Source organism: Schistocerca serialis, chromosome 8 (genome assembly GCF_023864345.2).
Source record: "Schistocerca serialis cubense isolate TAMUIC-IGC-003099 chromosome 8, iqSchSeri2.2, whole genome shotgun sequence".
Lineage (NCBI taxonomy): Eukaryota > Metazoa > Arthropoda > Insecta > Orthoptera > Acrididae > Schistocerca > Schistocerca serialis.
The window spans coordinates 314,878,658-314,897,293 of record NC_064645.1 but is presented as its reverse complement, the minus strand read 5'-3'; the positions used below and the strand labels follow the sequence as shown (position 1 = coordinate 314,897,293).

Sequence of the window (18,636 nt, the reverse complement as noted above, 5' to 3'; positions counted from 1 at the left end):
TCTCTCTCTCTCTCTCTCTCTCTCTCTCTCGTGTGTGTGTGTGTGTGTGTGTGTGTGTGTGTGTGTGTGTGTGTGTGTGTGTGATTTTGGTATTATTTGTTGCAGGCTGAAAAATGTGAAGCTTGGAAAACCTATTCAGAGTTACAGAAGGGAACTGAAGAGCTTAATGCACAAAATAATCTACTGGCAAGTGAAACAAATGAGCTTTCAGAAAAAATTTCTGAACTGTGTTCAAAACTGGCTCTGACAGTTGAAGAGTGCAATATGTCCAATGAAAAAATGGAGGTAAGGCATGCTGATTCTAATACTTTACATTTTATAGCAGGCATGGATTATAATTTCGTGATAAGTTTACAGTGTAACTATAAAAAAGAGGTTATTTCATGAGGAAATACATTTGTACAGTTGCTTTTTTTTAAGGGATGGAAGAAACTAGCTTTATTTATATAACATGTCATCATGTTTATTGTATTTTGTTACCTTTTAATTAATAGTGTAGATTTAGATGTAATCCATGACAAGTTATGGATGAAAGAAAAAAGGAAAGGAAGTGAAAAACTGTAGAAAACAATATGAAAAGGAAATAACTCTGAGTGCAAACGGGAATTACATCGGAGGCATCGAGTTAGAATTATGGGTATTTTGTTGTTAGCCATGCTGATTGTAATTCTCCACACACCTAGTGCATTAAAATACAAAGCAGAAAGTAAGTACAGTAATAATGGTCTTGTAACATATAGAAACTTAACAAATTAGCAGTTGAACCTTAACTGACAAACATGGCACTTCTATCCCGAGAAAGTCTATTAACAACGTTTCAAGAAATGGCTTTAAGTGATTGCTCTGGGAAATACTACAAGCCCTACATATTGCTCACATAGGGATTGTGAGAATAAGATTAGAATAATTACTCACACATGGAGGCATTTCAACAATCATTCTTCCCAGGTTCCATACATGAATGGAACAGGAAGAAACCCTAATAACTGGTACAGTGGGATGTACCCTTTGCCATGCACCTCATGGTGTTTTGCGGAGTATAAGTGTAGGTGTAGATGTAGATGCACTATCGAGGACGCTACTGCTGTATGGTGCTCCTGTTCATATTCCTCCCAGAAGAAATCCACCATCTTGTCACCTCTGTTTTGGCTGTAGTAGATTAACCCCTAGTTTCATGTTATGTAATGTCATGAGCCAACTCCACATTGTGGTTGTGGAGCCTTGCAGACAGTAGCCCACATCCATATGTAATGCCTATCCTCCCAGATCTCTATGCTAAGCATGGATTCTTTGTCACTGACTGATGGACCAGTTGCCATGTTGGATTCTCTCAAGAGCCACTTGGCAGTTTTATACCTCTGCTGTCACCTTGATCCCCTCTGTCAAATTCCATTGATGAGATTGTGGGAAGCATCCCTGATGCATTAACCTGTCGCTTAAATTGCCATCCCCTTTCCTATGGGCTCACTCCATCGGCAGCTGGTATCAAAGATTGTAACAGCTATTAAGAATTGCAGAAAGGCTGTGAAAAGTCTCATGTGACATCTTTCACATACCACCCTTATCACATTTTAAGTGACTCTGTATAAGGGCTTGCTACCTAATTAAATGCAGTAAGAACAAATGCTGGGAATGCTGCTTCTCTTTGGGAATATATACCTCCTCATCTGAGGTGTGAGCCAAGCTTTGTTGTATACTGAGCCACCAAAGATCATCAGCTGGTTTGGGTGTTCTCCATCACGGTGATAGATGCGTCAATTCATGCTGAGCACCTCATAACCCACTTTGCAATGGTAGTGTCATCCTCTTCTTGCCTTGTTACCTTTCTCTGGGGCGACAATGGTTCAAATCCGCAGCCAGCCAGCCAGCCATCCATATTTAAATTTTCCATGATTTTCCTAAATCGCTCCAGGCAAATGCTGGGTTGGTTCCCTTGATGGAGTACATCAGATTTCTTCCCCTTCCTTGACAATCAGGAGCTTGTATTCAGTCTCTAGTAGCCTCGATGTTGATGGGATGTTAAACTCAGTCTTCCTTCCTTCCTTGTTACCTTTCGAACACACATGACAAATTGAAGACATCCCCGTATCTTTTAACCTCCGTAACACTGGATTATATACTGAACCTTTTACCAACTGGGAACTGCTTCAGGCTTATGACTCCCCACATGATACAGCAATAGGCATTGAATGGATACATAATCACATAATTCAACATCAGAATGTTATTCGGACTCATCTACCCAGTCTTCAGCTTTTTTTGGCTAGAAGCATTTTCCTTTGCTGTATTCCTATCTATCTTGCTGTTCGTATAAGAGGTGAAACAGATGACTACTTTGCTCAGAAACTTGACATGGCCACAAATTATGGCTCGAAACATACAATTTCATGTGTACTTAAATGTAATGTGTGGATGAGTAACTCAGAATATATTAGCAACATGTGATAGTGTAAAAACAGTGAAATATGGCACAAATCCTGGATACAATATGGCTGCTCAGCATTAGGAGTACTCTCAGCTCTCCTGACAATGCCGGTATAATTTTTCTTGTTTCAGAGCTACACCAAGCAGATCTTGAGAGATGTAAGCTGCTGTCTGCATGGGAGGTCTGAACATGCAGAGTGCAACTATCTGAGATCTTGCCTTACTCTTGGACACTGCCAGCAAGCTGACTCTTGGCGCTGTTTATACGGCATATTTTGCTCCCAAAAGCTGCCTGAGAGAGAAACACTGTCTTGTCTGCGAAGGTTAACACTCTCTGCTTCCCAGCCCATGCCCCTTGGAGTGTGAATCATACTACTCTACTCCATAGTTACTGAGACATGACCTTGACCCCAATTGGACTATGGTTGACAGGTTTGACAGTCTCCTTGCCGAACTGTGAATCTTACTTCTTCAGTTCTGATACACAATTGCCATACAGCAACTTACTAATCATCTGACTTATCCATTTTTGTGAGAGTAGAAGAGCCTGGGACACTTGCCTTTGGGTTGGATTACCAGTTGGACTGCACAGCAAGACACTCTTCCTGGACCTCTGCCTGTCCCTTTTGGAATGTGTTGCCGATATATTCCTGAACACTTCCCCTAGTTAGTACCCAGACAACTAAAAAGGAATGATTTATTTCAAGGACCTAAAGTTTCAGTTACCTGATAGATCTTATTGGCTTCTGTTTCTCCTGGTTCTTCAGGAGTGGTATCGTCATTTACACTGATGACTCTAAAACTATGGATGGTACGAGACACACTTCAACAGCTCCCACGAATCCAGATTGTCATTTGCTGTCCAGAATGGTAGCTTTTTTACTGTGAATCTGGTAGCCAATAACAGAGCCCTACATTTTACTATACTGCTAGTAATTGCAAGCCTCTTACTGTGTGGGAATAACAGTAATTGTGCGAGTATAGTATGTAGACATGTGGAGACTTAAGGTGGTTTGTGTCGGTTCTCGAGGCATGCTCGGATGGCAGAGGCAGTTATGGTGACAGCTCATGTAAAGCAAGAAATGTGGGTTCAAGTCCTGGTCTGGCACTAATTTTCATTGTGCGTTGCACAGCCAGAATCTGATCGTATTCGCAATTGCAAATACATTTCATGTAGCCCTACATTTTTTTAAACAGATCTTTTACGCAAGTGTTCTAATTTGTAGTGATTGAAAGAGCAGTTGCTGGGCCTTTAATCGATGCTACTCATGTCTCCTTAGGATATCTGCCATTGAGGAGCTTCTCTCTGACCTTAGTTGTACTACCTACTCACTTGTCTTTTGTTGGGGCCCAAGCTGTGGATATCCTGGGGAATAAATTGTCTGATTGTTTGGCTAGAGAAGCAATTACCCACACAGTATCCACATTGACAATCCCAGGTGCTATAACGACTCCTTTTCTTACTAGGCTAATTACTGTTTAGCTCTACAGGGCCATTATACTGAAATGTTTCCCCACACCACCTAGTATTGTCTTTCTATTTGTGTGAGTAACTGTATGTTCACTGTTGTGGGTAAATACATACAGCGTACACAGGGCGGTGTGTGAAACTGATGGCGATTACACGCTTCCGCTGTTGTAGAAATCTGCTCCAGATGCTGCAGATACCGTGTTGAGCTGAAAGTGGTAACCAAAATACGGAGAAATATTCTTCGGGGGGTCTGTTGCATAGCAATCAGATTGCTTTCAGTTCTGAGAAATGTCCAGTTACTATTGTGGATTTGAATGATCCATGAAGTGACTTCTTTTCCGAAGAAAACATCGAACTATTTCACTAGAACTGAACGCTCCCGTCGGAACTGTTCTCAACTGGTGTTTATTAGTAAATCACAATAGCAGTACATCGCTGGGTGTATAATAAGACGTACCTTCTTGAAATGAACAATATTTTATTGTTCTATTAACTGATTTCCTTCCATATGCACTTATATTTTACAATGTGAATCAAAAACTCGCAATGGCGTCGATTTTTTTTACGTCACAAGAATGGCTCTCCTCTACTAAAAATTACTCTTAACCAGAACAAACAAAAACTATATCCTAAGAATAATTATGTGAGCGCTGTCCGCCACAGAGTAATAAACAATATCTTTGTCTCTCTCTCGCACTGTCACAGCAAGTTACGCTGCATGATACATCATATATGCCCCTCTTGTGGACGAACGTTTTTGGGCAAAAACAAATACGTGCGTTCACACAACACTATATCGGTGATTGTTTATGACGCTGTATTAAAGTCCACTAGAGTATTAATGTCCACTGCATTTCTTATGATATTTTGGTATTAGTGAATGACTATCTAAATGTAAATTATAGATTTGGGTGCATATACTGCTGACAAATGCTGTGCTGAATTCCTGATGCAGCATATATGCATAGCTTACATGCTTGCTTTTATTCATTTGTCGAGGATGGCATGAGATGTGATCAGAAACCTTTTTTATCATCATTCAAAGCTTCTGTCACTCGCCTTGGGCTGTCTCAAATGGATAATCTAGCCATTCGGCCAAGCCCCACAAAGGAAAACCAAGGAAAACCTCGGGGTAGATTTACCATCCTCGTATTTCTCATTTGCAAGGATAATTAATTGAATTACAATGGAAAATAAAAAAAAATATCTACAATATGGATTTTTTTTTGTTGAATGAATTTAAACACTGTTCACAAAAGAAACACAACACTGTTAATCTTCTGTGTCTTGAGGTGAACCGTCGACGCATTGGTTTACGTCCATCTACGATTCCCTTCTATCAGTCATCTCCGGGTAACTGATTAAATTCTATTCCCATTTCACCGTCTCCTCGTGGGTATTATGGTTTTCCGCATATGGTTAACATGAAAATAAGAGTCAGTGTAAGTTCCGTGGAAAAGGTGTTTGATCTATGCTGAGCTGAAATAGAATCTAATCTAAAGTTCTTTCTAATTCTCTGTCCTGAATTCGAAATATTCGGAAGTCGTAAGGTGTTCTTCATTTTTATCAACAACCCTAGAATGCACTATACACAAATCCAACTGGAGCTGCCGTGTCAACTTATGCTCGTCATCTTTCAGATGGACTTTAACACTTGTTGATGGGCTTATAACTGAAAGGCATTCGCTCAGTTGGTAACTTCGCGAGCAACAATTGATATAACATAATTTACATACACAGGTATGTTACAACAATAGTACAATTATAAAGACAATGTTCATCACAAAAGATTGAAACAAAGTAATAGGCGTCCTTTTAAAACTGAGAACGGGTTACCCCTTCCGAACAGCATGACTTCAGCTCAGCGAGTAAAAAAGCAAATACAAACATACATTGAGATTGTTAAGTTGACATAAGAAAAAATATCTTGCCATAGACCAGATTCATTTGAGTCACTAACCCATGGTCTTTATGCATTGTGAAACCTGATTGAAATTACTATCTACTAAATAAAAATTTTTTAAAAGAAATCATTCATACTATAGCTAAATTCTCTGCATACTGAAAAGAAAACTTATCCTTACAGTGGAAAACCTATACATAATGTCTGCATATCTCTCGTACAGTATGCCTGAAAAGAAAAACTAACCACTAAGTTGCAAAAAAAAAGAAACTATCCTAAGTATGATTCATAGGTTTAATGAAAATTCTCTAATCAATATTATTTGATAAGAATAGTATTTTCAATCTTCAGAATCTTCAGTCATCAGGAAATTGCTTTAACAAGTGATGAGGATACATTCCTTTCACCTTTCCATTCTTCACATCCTTCAAAACATAAGTTCCTGGATGGGGTATTTTGGTAATCACAAATGGTCCTTGATACAATAATTGCCATTTTGTGTTGTTCCTCTGTATAAGAGAAGCCTTAGGATGAGTTTTTACTAAAACTTGGTCTTTCACTTTATATGTTTTTATTTTTCCAAGTCGATTGTCAAAATATATTTTCCTTTTTCTTGCCTTGTCCATTATATTGAGTAAGGATTGTCGTACTTTATTTTGTAGGTCTATTTTGTTAATAGCTACTTTAGGAATTGGTTGAATCCAGTCATTCTGTTCCTGTTTTCCAAACATCAGTTCGTATGGGGTGTATTCTGTCGTAGTATGTGGCATATTGTTTACAATTTCCTGAAAATCGTGAAGATAATCGATCCATTTGGGTTGCTGGTTGTGGCAATATGTTCTCATGAACCGGTTTAATTCACGAAAAATTCGTTCCACGGGATTCGCCGAAGGGTGGTACACTGATGTTAGAATTTGTCTTATACCACAACTGGCTAATGTTTGCCTCCAACGAAATCCAGTGAACATTGACCCATTGTCAGAAAGAATAGCCTCTGGTTTGCCTACTTTGACTATATAATCTTTGACCAGCTTCTTGGCTATGGATGCAGCAGTAGCTGATTTTAATGGATAAAGTTTGACATACTTAGTGAATATATCAAGAAAAGCTACAATATATTTGCATCCTCCCCTTGATGATGGTAGAGGACCACAGACGTCGACCGAAATTATTGACAGCGGTTTAGTGGGTATAATAGGATGTAGGAAATCTTTCACACAAAAATTTCCTGGTTGGCTAGCTGACAAATTTTACATTTCCTTAACTGTCTGTGCACTTTCCTGCGAATGTTTGGGAAGTAGCAATATGCTTGAATCTTCCGAGCACACTTTAATACTCCAAAATGTCCCCAAGTGATGTGCGTGTGCAAAATTAAGTCATTCTCATTCTTCTCGGGAATACACACCTTCCAATTATCTGAATCAAGATGCCCTTTGAAAAATAAGACATCGTCCTCAACTTTGTACAGTCTCTTCAGATCATCGTTTCCAGGCTTTGCTAAAGTTTCCTTTATTGAATGCCAACGAGGATCTTCATTCTGTAGTTTTTCCATGTTCTTACACATGTCAAGAAAATGTTTCCTATATATTCTATCAGTCATTATAAGAACATTAAATTCGGACGGATTGCCGGTGATGTTGATAGTTGACAAATCTCCATCTGGCATTGTAGACAGTGCATCAGCGATGAAATTATCCTGTCCGCTTAGGTATTTAATTTCAAATTGAAACTCTTGGAGTGAGAGCGTCCATCTTGCTAATCTTGGATGTAATAATTTACATGTTTGCAAAAAACTTAACGCTTTGTGGTCACAGTATACTGTTGTCTTCGCTCCATATAAGTAATAGTAAAATTTCTTAAATGACCAGACTACGGCCAATGCTTCCCTTTCGGTAGTCGTATATGTTCTTTCACAAGCAGTTAAGAGTCGGCTAGCAAAAGCTATTGGACAGAAAGTTGATTTCCTATCTATCATCTTTACTTGGAAGAGGCGTGAACCTATTCCAATTTCCGAAGCATCTGCCATTAAACCGAATTCTTGGCTCATATCCGGATGATATAATATTTGTGAATTGACTAAGGCATGTTTTATTGCTTCAAATGCATTCTGACATTGTTGCGTCCACACCCACGGAGTATTTTTGCGCAACAAGCTGTACAACGGTTCTGCATTAATAGAGTGGTCGTGAATGAAACGCCTGAAAAAAGAGACAACTCCAAGGAAGCCCTTTAACTGTCTTTTTGTTGTTGGAACTGCAAAGTTTTTGATTGCCTTTAGTTTCTCGGAGTCCGGTAAGATGCCTTTTTCATTTATAAGATGACCCAAAAATTTGATTTTATCTCGAGCAAAATGGGACTTTTGCAGATTTGCGGTTATGCCTGCTTCCTTGAAACGTTCTAACACTCTTCGCAATAAATCAACGTGCTCCTCCCATGTGCTCATAGCTATGAGCATGTCGTCCACAAATAAAGTTAAATTGCTTCGAAGTGCAGGTCCCAATGCATGATCTAGAGCATTTATAAAAACTCCTGAGCTCACGTTTAGCCCAAAAGGTAAAACCTTAAATTGATAGCTTCTACCTGCATGTACAAATGCGGTGTACTTTTTTGATGGTTCGTCTAGAGCCACCTGCCAAAATGAACTTCTCAAATCAATATTTGTTAAGTATTTCATCCCCTCGAACTTTTGAATTAGCTCATCGATGTTTTCCGGGTGAGTTCGCACGGGCATGATATTCTTATTTATCTGCCGTGCGTCTAGCACGAGACGAACTTTTCCTCCCTTTTTCGAGACAACATGAAGCGGACTACAGTATGGACTCGTCGAAGGTTCGATCAGATCCCATTCAAGCATCTGGTGGATTTCCGCATCAACTGCCTTTCGTTGGTGCCACGGTACTGGATAAAAAATACGGCAAAAAACTTGGTGTGTTTTCACATTTAAATGGCATGTGTATCCCTTGATTACACCAGGTCTTTCTTGAAAGACTTCATGATATTCCTGTAGAAGATCATATAATTGCTTTCTTTGGTGTTGTTGCAAATATTCAGGTTCTTGTAGCTTTTCATATACCATATCTTCAGGGTTTAAAACTGGTTGCAAGTAATTAATTTGGCAATACCGTACAGGTTTGCTATGTATCCACTTTAATTGCAGCTTTCGTCCCTGACAATACTTTCCATGGGTACTATATTCCCTGAGAAGATTCAGTTGATGTTTCTGATCCATTATTGTAAAACTGGCACGGCCTAGAGAAAAATCGATATGCCAATTTCTCTCTCTAAATTCATCTATACCCAGGATACAGTCCTCAACCAATTTTTTTATTACAAGGAACGTGCAATTTATAGCTACATTTCCTATATCTAACTGGAGTTGAGTCTGCACTTTAACCTGAGAAGACTTATGACCAGTAGGACCTACAATTCTACAACATTGAACAGGAAAAATCGGTGGATTTGCTTTCTGAAGTATTCTTTGAAATAACTTCTCAGAAATGACATTTACTGCTGCTCCTGTATCTAAAGTAACTTGCACAGTAATGCCTTCAATCGCCGCCTGAATTTTCGCAACAGGTACAGTGATATGTTCCTCTTGACAAGGCATCATATCCTGCTGAAGTTCTTCCATTAATAATCTGCCTTCATTGTACCGGAAAAATTTGATGCTCGAATTTTCGCCCCTGAAAACTTCCTCGACTGCACCGTCGGGGCTTCTGACAGTCGAGTTTAGTTTGACGATTGTCCATTATTAGTAGATGTCTGCTCCGTTACGTCGGTTATTATTGGTGGTTGATTTCTCCATTCATTTGCATTATCATTTGGTACCCAACCTGAAGTTTGTGGTTGGTTGTGATATTCATGGGTTGGTTGCTGATATCGGCGTTTTTGCTGATAATTCCCTTCTTGATAGTATCCTTTCCTCTTCTTATTATTCTTCCTCCATTTCCGTTTATATGTTTGTTCACATTGTTGGTCATGATTACACTTGTCGGGATTTTCGTTACCAAATTTCACGTTTTTCTGGAAATAATTCACCTGTGGGTTTGGTGAATTGTGTGCAAAAGGTTTGTTTCCATACTGTTTGTTGTTACTATTGTATTTGTTAGGTTGGTAACTTGGTTGGTTATAGCGCATACGAGATTCTTCGAACAGAATGTCTATTGAATCCAATGTGGCTAGAAAATCTTCCACATGTTGTTCAGGCACATGTAGAAGTTTTTCCTTAACTTCAAGTGGAAGTTTGCCCTTTAATATTCGAATGATATCCTGCGTCGGGATTGGTTCATTCCAGTATTTACTTTTATTTATATACTTCTCGAAATACTTTCTTAGAGATCCATTTTTGAAAGGAAAAGGTTGTGGGTCAAAAACTTCCTTACGTAGTCTTTCTTGTACACCTTTATTCCAGTATTTGTGCAAGAAAGCGCGTTCAAATTGGTCATAATCTTGACACCAATCGGATGCTTCTGACGCCCACATCGATCCATCTCCATGTATGAATCCTGCAACGTACATAATTTTTTGTTGCTCAGTCCACATTCGCGGCAATATCCCTTTAAATTGCTTGATAAATACCACGGGATTGATCGACTTCCTTTCGGAAATAAATATCTGGAATTGACAATATTTAAGCATTTTTTCTTCATTCATAGTCACATGTGTATTCTGGTGGCTACTACGCGGTGAATGATAATCTCGATAATTTGTTTCTGGTTGATTACGTAAATATGCACCAGTACATGGATATTGTTGCATGGATTCGGTTTCACTGGTTTCATCAGGAATAATGTCTGCTTTTGATAAACTGCAAGTAGTATGTGCCCCTCTAGTATTAACTAGACCCTGCTGGCATGCTTTTAATGTATTTTCTATCTTTGCTTTCCAAGCAGAAAATTCATCTCCTATATTCTCCTTAATCTCTTTAACTTCTGCTTTAAGTTGTTCTTGTGCAGCTTCGTTGTTAACTTGCACGTTAGAAACCGTTTCTTTCAAGGTTTTGTCAACATAATTTCGCACTGTCTCGGTTTGCTCTTTCGCCCAATCTTCAATGTCCTTAGAAAATGCGATCTTATGTTCATTGAAAAGTTTCTCTATGTGTTTCTCGCCTTCGAGACTGAGAGTGTCTATCCTCCGAGTAAGCTCAATGACAGCTTGCTCGTTATCGTGCTTAATTGTATTCACGTCTTGTGCAATAGTGTTCTGTACATGAATAACTTCTTGCACTTGATGATTTAGTGTATCTTGACGACATAAGATGTCTTTGTATTTGTTTGTTAATTCCTGATACTGTTGTTCTTGTGTAACTATGAGTTGTGCCTGACTGGTAATCAAGTGACTCTGCTTTGTTTCCAAACTCTGGAATTTTTCAGTAATCTTATCATTTTTTTCTTTTAGTTTATTAGATTGCTCCTGAGCCAAATTAAATTGCGCACTCTCCAATGCCTGGAATCTACGATTCATGTCGTTTGCAAACGTGGATTGTGCCGTTGCAAGATTAGATTGCGTGGTTTCCAATGCTTTAATCCCTTGTGTTATGACAGTCAAACTTGACATCAGCTGGGATAACAAATCGGTATTCTCAGCAATTGGCGATTGCACTGGGCTTAATGAGGATTGTACCGACACAATTTTCGGTACAGTCATTTCGTTTTCGCACGCGTCTGTGTCAGAGATGAAATTCATGTTGTTTGTTGGTTGCTGCATATTTCTCTGGACTACTTTCGACATATGAATGTCGGAACTAGCAACCGTTTGTGTCGACGGCATGAGCACATTAATTATTGCTGGTTGCTCAGCCGTAATCGACATATCGCTAACTACGGCGGTATTAAATTCTGTGGCACTAGTTGACGATGCATTCACACTATTTAATTCATTTTGTGGCATTGTGATGCGTGCTTGCTTATTGGCTTTGAACATAGATCTAGTTATCACCATGTAAATGAGCAATTGACAGTTTCTCCTCTAAATAAGTCCTACAAAAGTGACTATTAAACTTTTACACACGCAAAAACGTTAATGTCCTAATGCTGTTAATGTACACTTTACAATGTGACACAAAAACAGTGCATAGATAACACATAAAATGTTGTCTTACTATATCTACTGAAATACTGGAATTCTAGTAAAAGTAATATAGCAACTCTATTTATACTTAGAAAATTTCAACATGAGGGGTCACTACAATGCATAAATGCTCAAGAAAGCTAGTAATTCAAATGTTCTGGCCTTTTTGAAGTTTCTGCTCGGCTGCTGGGACGGCGCACTCGTTCTCTTCACAAGATACTCCCGCACGTTAGCGTTAGCATGAAACATACAAAGGACCATAATGTAGTTACTCTATAAGACTAGACATATATACACACAATGAAACATTACTTACTAAATTACTAACATATTTGTATTGCAGGTTCACTATGAGTGTTGTATCAGGATCGTGTCCTGTCTAACGGTAGACATTTATAACGACTCCTTTTCTTACTAGGCTAATTACTGTTTAGCTCTACAGGGCCATTATACTGAAATGTTTCCCCACACCACCTAGTATTGTCTTTCTATTTGTGTGAGTAACTGTATGTTCACTGTTGTGGGTAAATACATACAGCGTACACAGGGCGGTGTGTGAAACTGATGGCGATTACACGCTTCCGCTGTTGTAGAAATCTGCTCCAGATGCTGCAGATACCGTGTTGAGCTGAAAGTGGTAACCAAAATACGGAGAAATATTCTTTGGGGGTCTGTTGCATAGCAATCAGATTGCTTTCAGTTCTGAGAAATGTCCAGTTACTATTGTGGATTTGAATGATCCATGAAGTGACTTCTTTTCTGAAGAAAACATCGAACTATTTCACTAGAACTGAACGCTCCCGTCGGAACTGTTCTCAACTGGTGTTTATTAGTAAATCACAATAGCAGTACATCGCTGGGTGTATAATAAGACGTACCTTCTTGAAATGAACAATATTTTATTGTTCTATTAACTGATTTCCTTCCATATGCACTTATATTTTACAATGTGAATCAAAAACTCGCAATGGCGTCGATTTTTTTTACGTCACAAGAATGGCTCTCCTCTACTAAAAATTACTCTTAACCAGAACAAACAAAAACTATATCCTAAGAATAATTATGTGAGCGCTGTCCGCCACAGAGTAATAAACAATATCTTTGTCTCTCTCTCGCACTGTCACAGCAAGTTACGCTGCACGATACATCATAGTGCGTATTTGTTGGTGCAAATTAGACATCTGGTGGGCCACGGTCCCCTCTAATAAACCCTACACTAACAAGGAGACTATGGCAGCATGATGCTCCCTTTTCTTTTCCGCATAGAAGGAATCTACCATCCCATGTCACTCCTGCATTCGTCATACCAGATTAGGCCTAAATTTTGTCTGATGTGTTGAGGCTTGCCTAGCATTAGACAGTAGCGCACGTTCTGGTAGTATACCTCCTCCTCCTGGCTACCTATGCCAAGCATGGTTTTCCAGATTCTTTGCCTCTAACATTGGTGGATGATATATGGACAGTTAAGATAGTTTTGTTTCCTTTGAGAAACTGGTTATTCACAGAGCTAATATTTTAAACTGCTTTTGGAGTGGAGACATGGTCGTTGGGTTGGAATGTCTTCCATCACATTCTGGGAGAGGGGCCCTCAGTCATACCTCTTGTGCTAGCTGCCATGATTGTCCCTCTTTTATTCTGTTTTAATTACATTTGGTTGTGGGTAACCATTTTTCTGCTTCACCCACTTTTACTTTTTAGGAGTGCTTCTTAAATGAATGTGATATCTTAAGGATTCCTTAACCTCGATACTTGTTGATGTCACAAGAATGGTTCAACAGGGCTTTATGCTTCCTCCAATGGAATGGAATCATTTTTATATTTAGCAATTTACCCATAGGTATCGTGTGGGAGAGACAGGTCCTGTCGCATGCAGAGCTCAGGCCACTTGGCTGGCCTTACTCAGTACTGATATGATTAATTCTCTGTCCAACAAATGTTTATTATGATTTCAGCCTTCTGACTTTTACTGTTGTGAATATTCTATCTAGAAGGCCTATTTTCTTCCACTCTGTCTTAGCTCTTAATGGGTTGTGGGGGAGGGAGGGGATAAGATTTGGGTGGTGTGTACCCCACCACAGATTAGTGCTGGGGAACCCTCATAGACTGGCATATCCATAGACATTTACCTCTCTTTAAATTATTTATCATCTCTGATATCAGTTTTGCATTTAGTATCTCAATGTTACTACTCCTACATACTGTCAGAAGCAAATCAAGTTTGTGGCTGACATCACTAACTCCTGATGGACTGTCTCCTGAACGGGGGACTGATGACTTCACTGTTTATTCCCTTAACCCTGTGGTGCACATGTCAACTTCAGTGAACAGTTTTTAATGTTGCTTCTTTGGCATTCTCAATCAGTCCGGAGGTGAAAGTGTATGCAGTCCATTCCAGTGGATATTCCCTGCTGGTGCTGTGCCCTGGGTGCATTTGCAGCATCACGACTGATAGAAAACACCAAAGAAGTGACTATTAATAACTGTCCACTGCACTGAAAATGTACACCAGAGGGTTAATTCCTACAAACCAACCAACCAATCATAATCAGGGTTATACACGCCAGAACAAGATGAAAGTAATTGTAATTTAATACCTATCCTCTGCTGCCACATTTTTGCTATTATTATTACTAGATGTGAGAGAAAAACATCAAAAATCCTAAAATGATTTAGTAAACGGACCTGGAACATGGGAATCCGTAAAGTCACTAAGAGTTCCTGCCCATGCCAACTTAATTGTTCTGTATGCCATATCTAGGACCATTGCTGTAATATTGAGGGGTAGTCATACAGATTTAACTATCACAAAAAAGAAAGTCCCCCCCTCCACAGTACACATCTGCTGTCTGGTACATTCTGTAATCCTTGCTCCACATTACAGTAGAATCCCCACAGAGAAGCCAAAACAAAATGGCACAAACCGTTGATAAAGAGTAAATGGGCTTTGCTGTTTTGTTCCGGCTGTAGCAGAGTGGTATGATTCTTTAGTGTGGGGTTTCACTGTGTATCTGGACTGCATACAAAAAATAATTACATAATATTTATTTATTTCTTAAATAAGGTTTGGACTACTGTTATGCAAAGACCAAACAATGGAAAATCCAGGATGGAATATAATAATAATTATAATAGCAATATAGTAATAATAATCTTACGCAAAGACCAGTATTTAGGTTCCACAAAAGAATAACTATTGATAGATGCTGTTGTACCTGGTACCCTGCTTAACATTAGAATTAAGTTCATCACTTTGATGTGCTGTAAAGTCTGTTTATGCAAAGGAAGTACTGGAACAGGAAGATGTTGTAAATATGTAGCCTCTTTCGAGAATACAATAAATATTTCAGTAATTGTGCCCAACAATTGGGTGATCAGATGTAGCAGTATTAAACTCCTTCATTGTCAATACTTAATAGTAGTTTAGACAAGTGCCTCAATAGATCGATGTCTGTATGTAAGTCTTGAAACTGAGCATGTTTCCAAATACAAGCAAGGAAAGTTCTCAGAAATAATACACTTTCATTGCTTGGTTATTCATCAGTTTGTGACAGATTCCTACTCAACTTGGAACTATTGTCCTTTTGGAGCTAGTATTTTTAAATTATCAATCGAAAATATTCTAGAATATTTAATTGTGGAACAACAGAAAGGTCTGGTCTGTTAACAGAAAGGTCTGGTCTGTTAGGACAGAGTGAGTTAAATGGAAAGGAACAAGCCATCACATTATCACAAATCTTGTTTAACATAACTGTGTGAAGCCTGATCATGCAATCTTCATCAGAAAAGAGTCTTAATGATAAACATATTATTTGCCAATTGGAGTCAAACTTATTTTGTCCATCACTGGAGCAATAAAATTCTGTAATTTTCATTAACTTAGGATTAAATATCTATCTGCTTTTTCCATGGGTCCACAAGTATATTTTGATTACTCATTGTTATTTTGACTTGTTTAAGGTAGTGTTAATTGTTCATTATTATAGTGAATTACTTGCTGTAGAGTGACAGCTTTAAGTGCTTTTATACGTAGGGTGAATCACCTAAATCTTACATCGCAAATATTGTGGAAATGGAAAGTGTTATTGACCTGTGGTTTTCACAGAATAAATTGGTAGTCAGGGCTCGTATTGTTGTCCAGTAAACACATTGTAATAAATATGTTTTGTGCAGACACACTTTTTTAAATGTGACAATGCCTATTGACATTAACAAACTAAAGGCAGGGGTAAATTTGAATGTTGGTGGTGTTTGTTGCAGGATTCTAGTGCGAACCATTTATGAGATCGTATTTTGGAAAGTTTACACACCTACCTATTTTGGTGCCATTCAACCTGCCTAGTTCCTCAACACAAAGTTATCATGTTTACTTACATGTGCTTTTGTGTTCCTTGAGTGCACTGTGACTTGCCAGTCAGTCAATCCAAGCAGTAGGTCCTGAGTGGATGATGAGATTTACAAGTACCAAAAATGATGACATGTTCATGGTGTGTAGAGTGTGTAGGAAGAATGCAATTTGTTCTTGTATAATGTTTGTCAAGATATCCCAGTAAATGTCAACCATCTCGGCAATTATTCATCAACCTCTTCAACCAGTTACCCGAAAGTGATAGTGTAACATCTAGACGACAACAAAAGGAAATAGTGATGACTGAAGAGGGAGAAATTTAGCTCCTGCACAATTGCCTGAGGAAGTGACATGTCAGACAAGTGTCCTACGCATTCTCCATTGACATAGATTCCATCCCTATCACATCTCTCTTCACCAAGAGCTGCATAGAAACGATTATGAGAATCATGTTACTTTCTGTACGTGGGCATTAAGACAGGCTACTCCAGATGTATTGTGTATCTTGTTTAGTGATGAAGCCACATTTATCAGTCGCTGAAACACGCGCTATTGATCTGTTGACGGTCCCGATTGGCTTTGGCAGATGGAACGTCACCGTTCATGGACTGTAAATGTGTGGTCCTGAGTGGATGATGACGCCTTTATGATGCCTTTATTTTCTGCAAGGCATCTTCAGTGGCCTGAACCACCTTCAAACTGTGGGTGACAACATTGTTTTGTTTACTTCGAATCCAGGCGAACTTCAGCAAAATGTGAAGTAACTGAACAAAGCAAAGTAGGCCCTATTGAGCCAGCACGACATTTCTGGATGATCGTGGTAGGTCCAGTCCCTGGTACAGAATGAGTAGTTAATGCAGACATCTGACTTCGTATGCATGCATCAGTAATGACGATGTTCTTCGAAACTCACGAACATTTACAATTCCTTTAAACAGAACGATTTGAAAAGCACATACTATAAACGTTTAAAAAGTCAAAAACATTGTTTACAGCACCATGGAGGCCATATTCATTTCTCTTGCAGTGCAAGCTTCAGGTGATTCACCCTGTAGATATTTTTTTAGTGTGAGTAGAATGGAGGTAGAGTAAGAATGTAAAGTACTGGGGACAGCTTCAGTTTAATTTATTAGTCTGTAAGTATTATATCATTTAGGAGTAGGCTTTGCAGTATCATACTTATAATTCTATTTTATACTGTAGGCTCTTCAGGAAGAAAATCTCATAATGAAAGGTGAGCTTGAAATGCTCAAGGGAAAGGTGGTCAATCATTCTTCAAAAGGAAACTCACTGTTTGCTGAAGTTGAAGTTAGTCGACAGCAATTGAAAAATGAGGCCAAGAAGCAGAAAGAGCAGCTTTTGGCTTTACAGAACACATATTCCCAGACAGTGTTTGAGATTCGGAAACTTATGGTCTGTACTGTTGACATTTCTCAGAATTTACAGCTGTCACAATAAAAAATCATTATCCTTAATTGTTTTTGCTTGAGTGGAATATAGGGCACTTAAGAAATGTTCTCCATTTTTAGAAAGAAAATGCCAAAATGTCTGAAGAACTAGAACATGCCAAAGAACAAAGATCAACGGAAGAATTAAAACTGCAACTCACTACATACAAACGATGCATAAAGGTAATGTAAGTGCTTTCCTTTGTTGCTTTCTAATTAGTAAGACTGGTAAAAATGAAAAACAAATTACTGCAAATAAATGTTTAAATTCCTAATAATTGTTACGACTGTCCCAGGATCTAGAAGATGCACAAAAAATATGGGATCAGGAAGAAGCTGCTGGACCCATTGTTCGTGGTCAAGATGATGAGACAGGGAAATTTTATGATAATTTACTGAGGGAAGAGAGGTAAGATGCACTACTTATTTAAAAATGAATGTTTGTGTGTGTGTGTGTGTGTGTGTGTGTGTGTGTGTGTGTGTGTGTGAGAGAGAGAGAGAGAGAGAGAGAGAGAGAGAGAGAGAGAGAGAGAGATCAGTTCTCTGGCTCAGAAGCTCATAAGTAATGCTGTAATTTCAGTACTATATGGCATAGCATTGTGTAATTTAGCTCAAAACCCCTTCTGATCTTTTTTAAAAGATTCATTATTCTGGCTGAAGGCTGTAGGTTAAGATGATTTGGTATTAGTAATGAACTTAAATACCCATGCTTCTCATTTAGCAATTGGGAGAAATCATACTTTGTGATAGCACCTCAAAAGCAAAAGGAACTAATTAAATACAGAATACAGTAATTCTTTTGAAGATAATTAATAAGTTTTTGGTTTATATTTGCTAATGGAATACAAGCACATAATCTTACAGGTCATCCTTGTTCATTTCTGAAGAATTCTGTACACACAAGCCCTAATGTCTAGCTCAGTCAAAATTCCAAACAAAAATAAAATTACTGTCTCGAAGACTACTTTTCCACTCA

The 18,636-nt window shown here is 38.5% G+C and overlaps 1 protein-coding gene across 4 annotated transcripts in view; it reads left to right on the top strand.

The window, feature by feature from the left end:
* LOC126416477 (myosin-2 heavy chain-like) overlaps window positions 1-18,636 on the top strand; it is a 123,907-nt gene that overhangs the window by 57,889 nt on the left and 47,382 nt on the right. For all 4 annotated transcript variants that reach the window (XM_050084215.1, XM_050084214.1, XM_050084213.1 and 1 more), the window contains 4 exons: window positions 106-285; window positions 17,416-17,625; window positions 17,742-17,843; window positions 17,957-18,069. In XM_050084215.1, coding sequence (XP_049940172.1) covers window positions 106-285; window positions 17,416-17,625; window positions 17,742-17,843; window positions 17,957-18,069 — 605 coding nt within the window. The remainder of the gene's footprint in view (window positions 1-105; window positions 286-17,415; window positions 17,626-17,741; window positions 17,844-17,956; window positions 18,070-18,636) is intronic.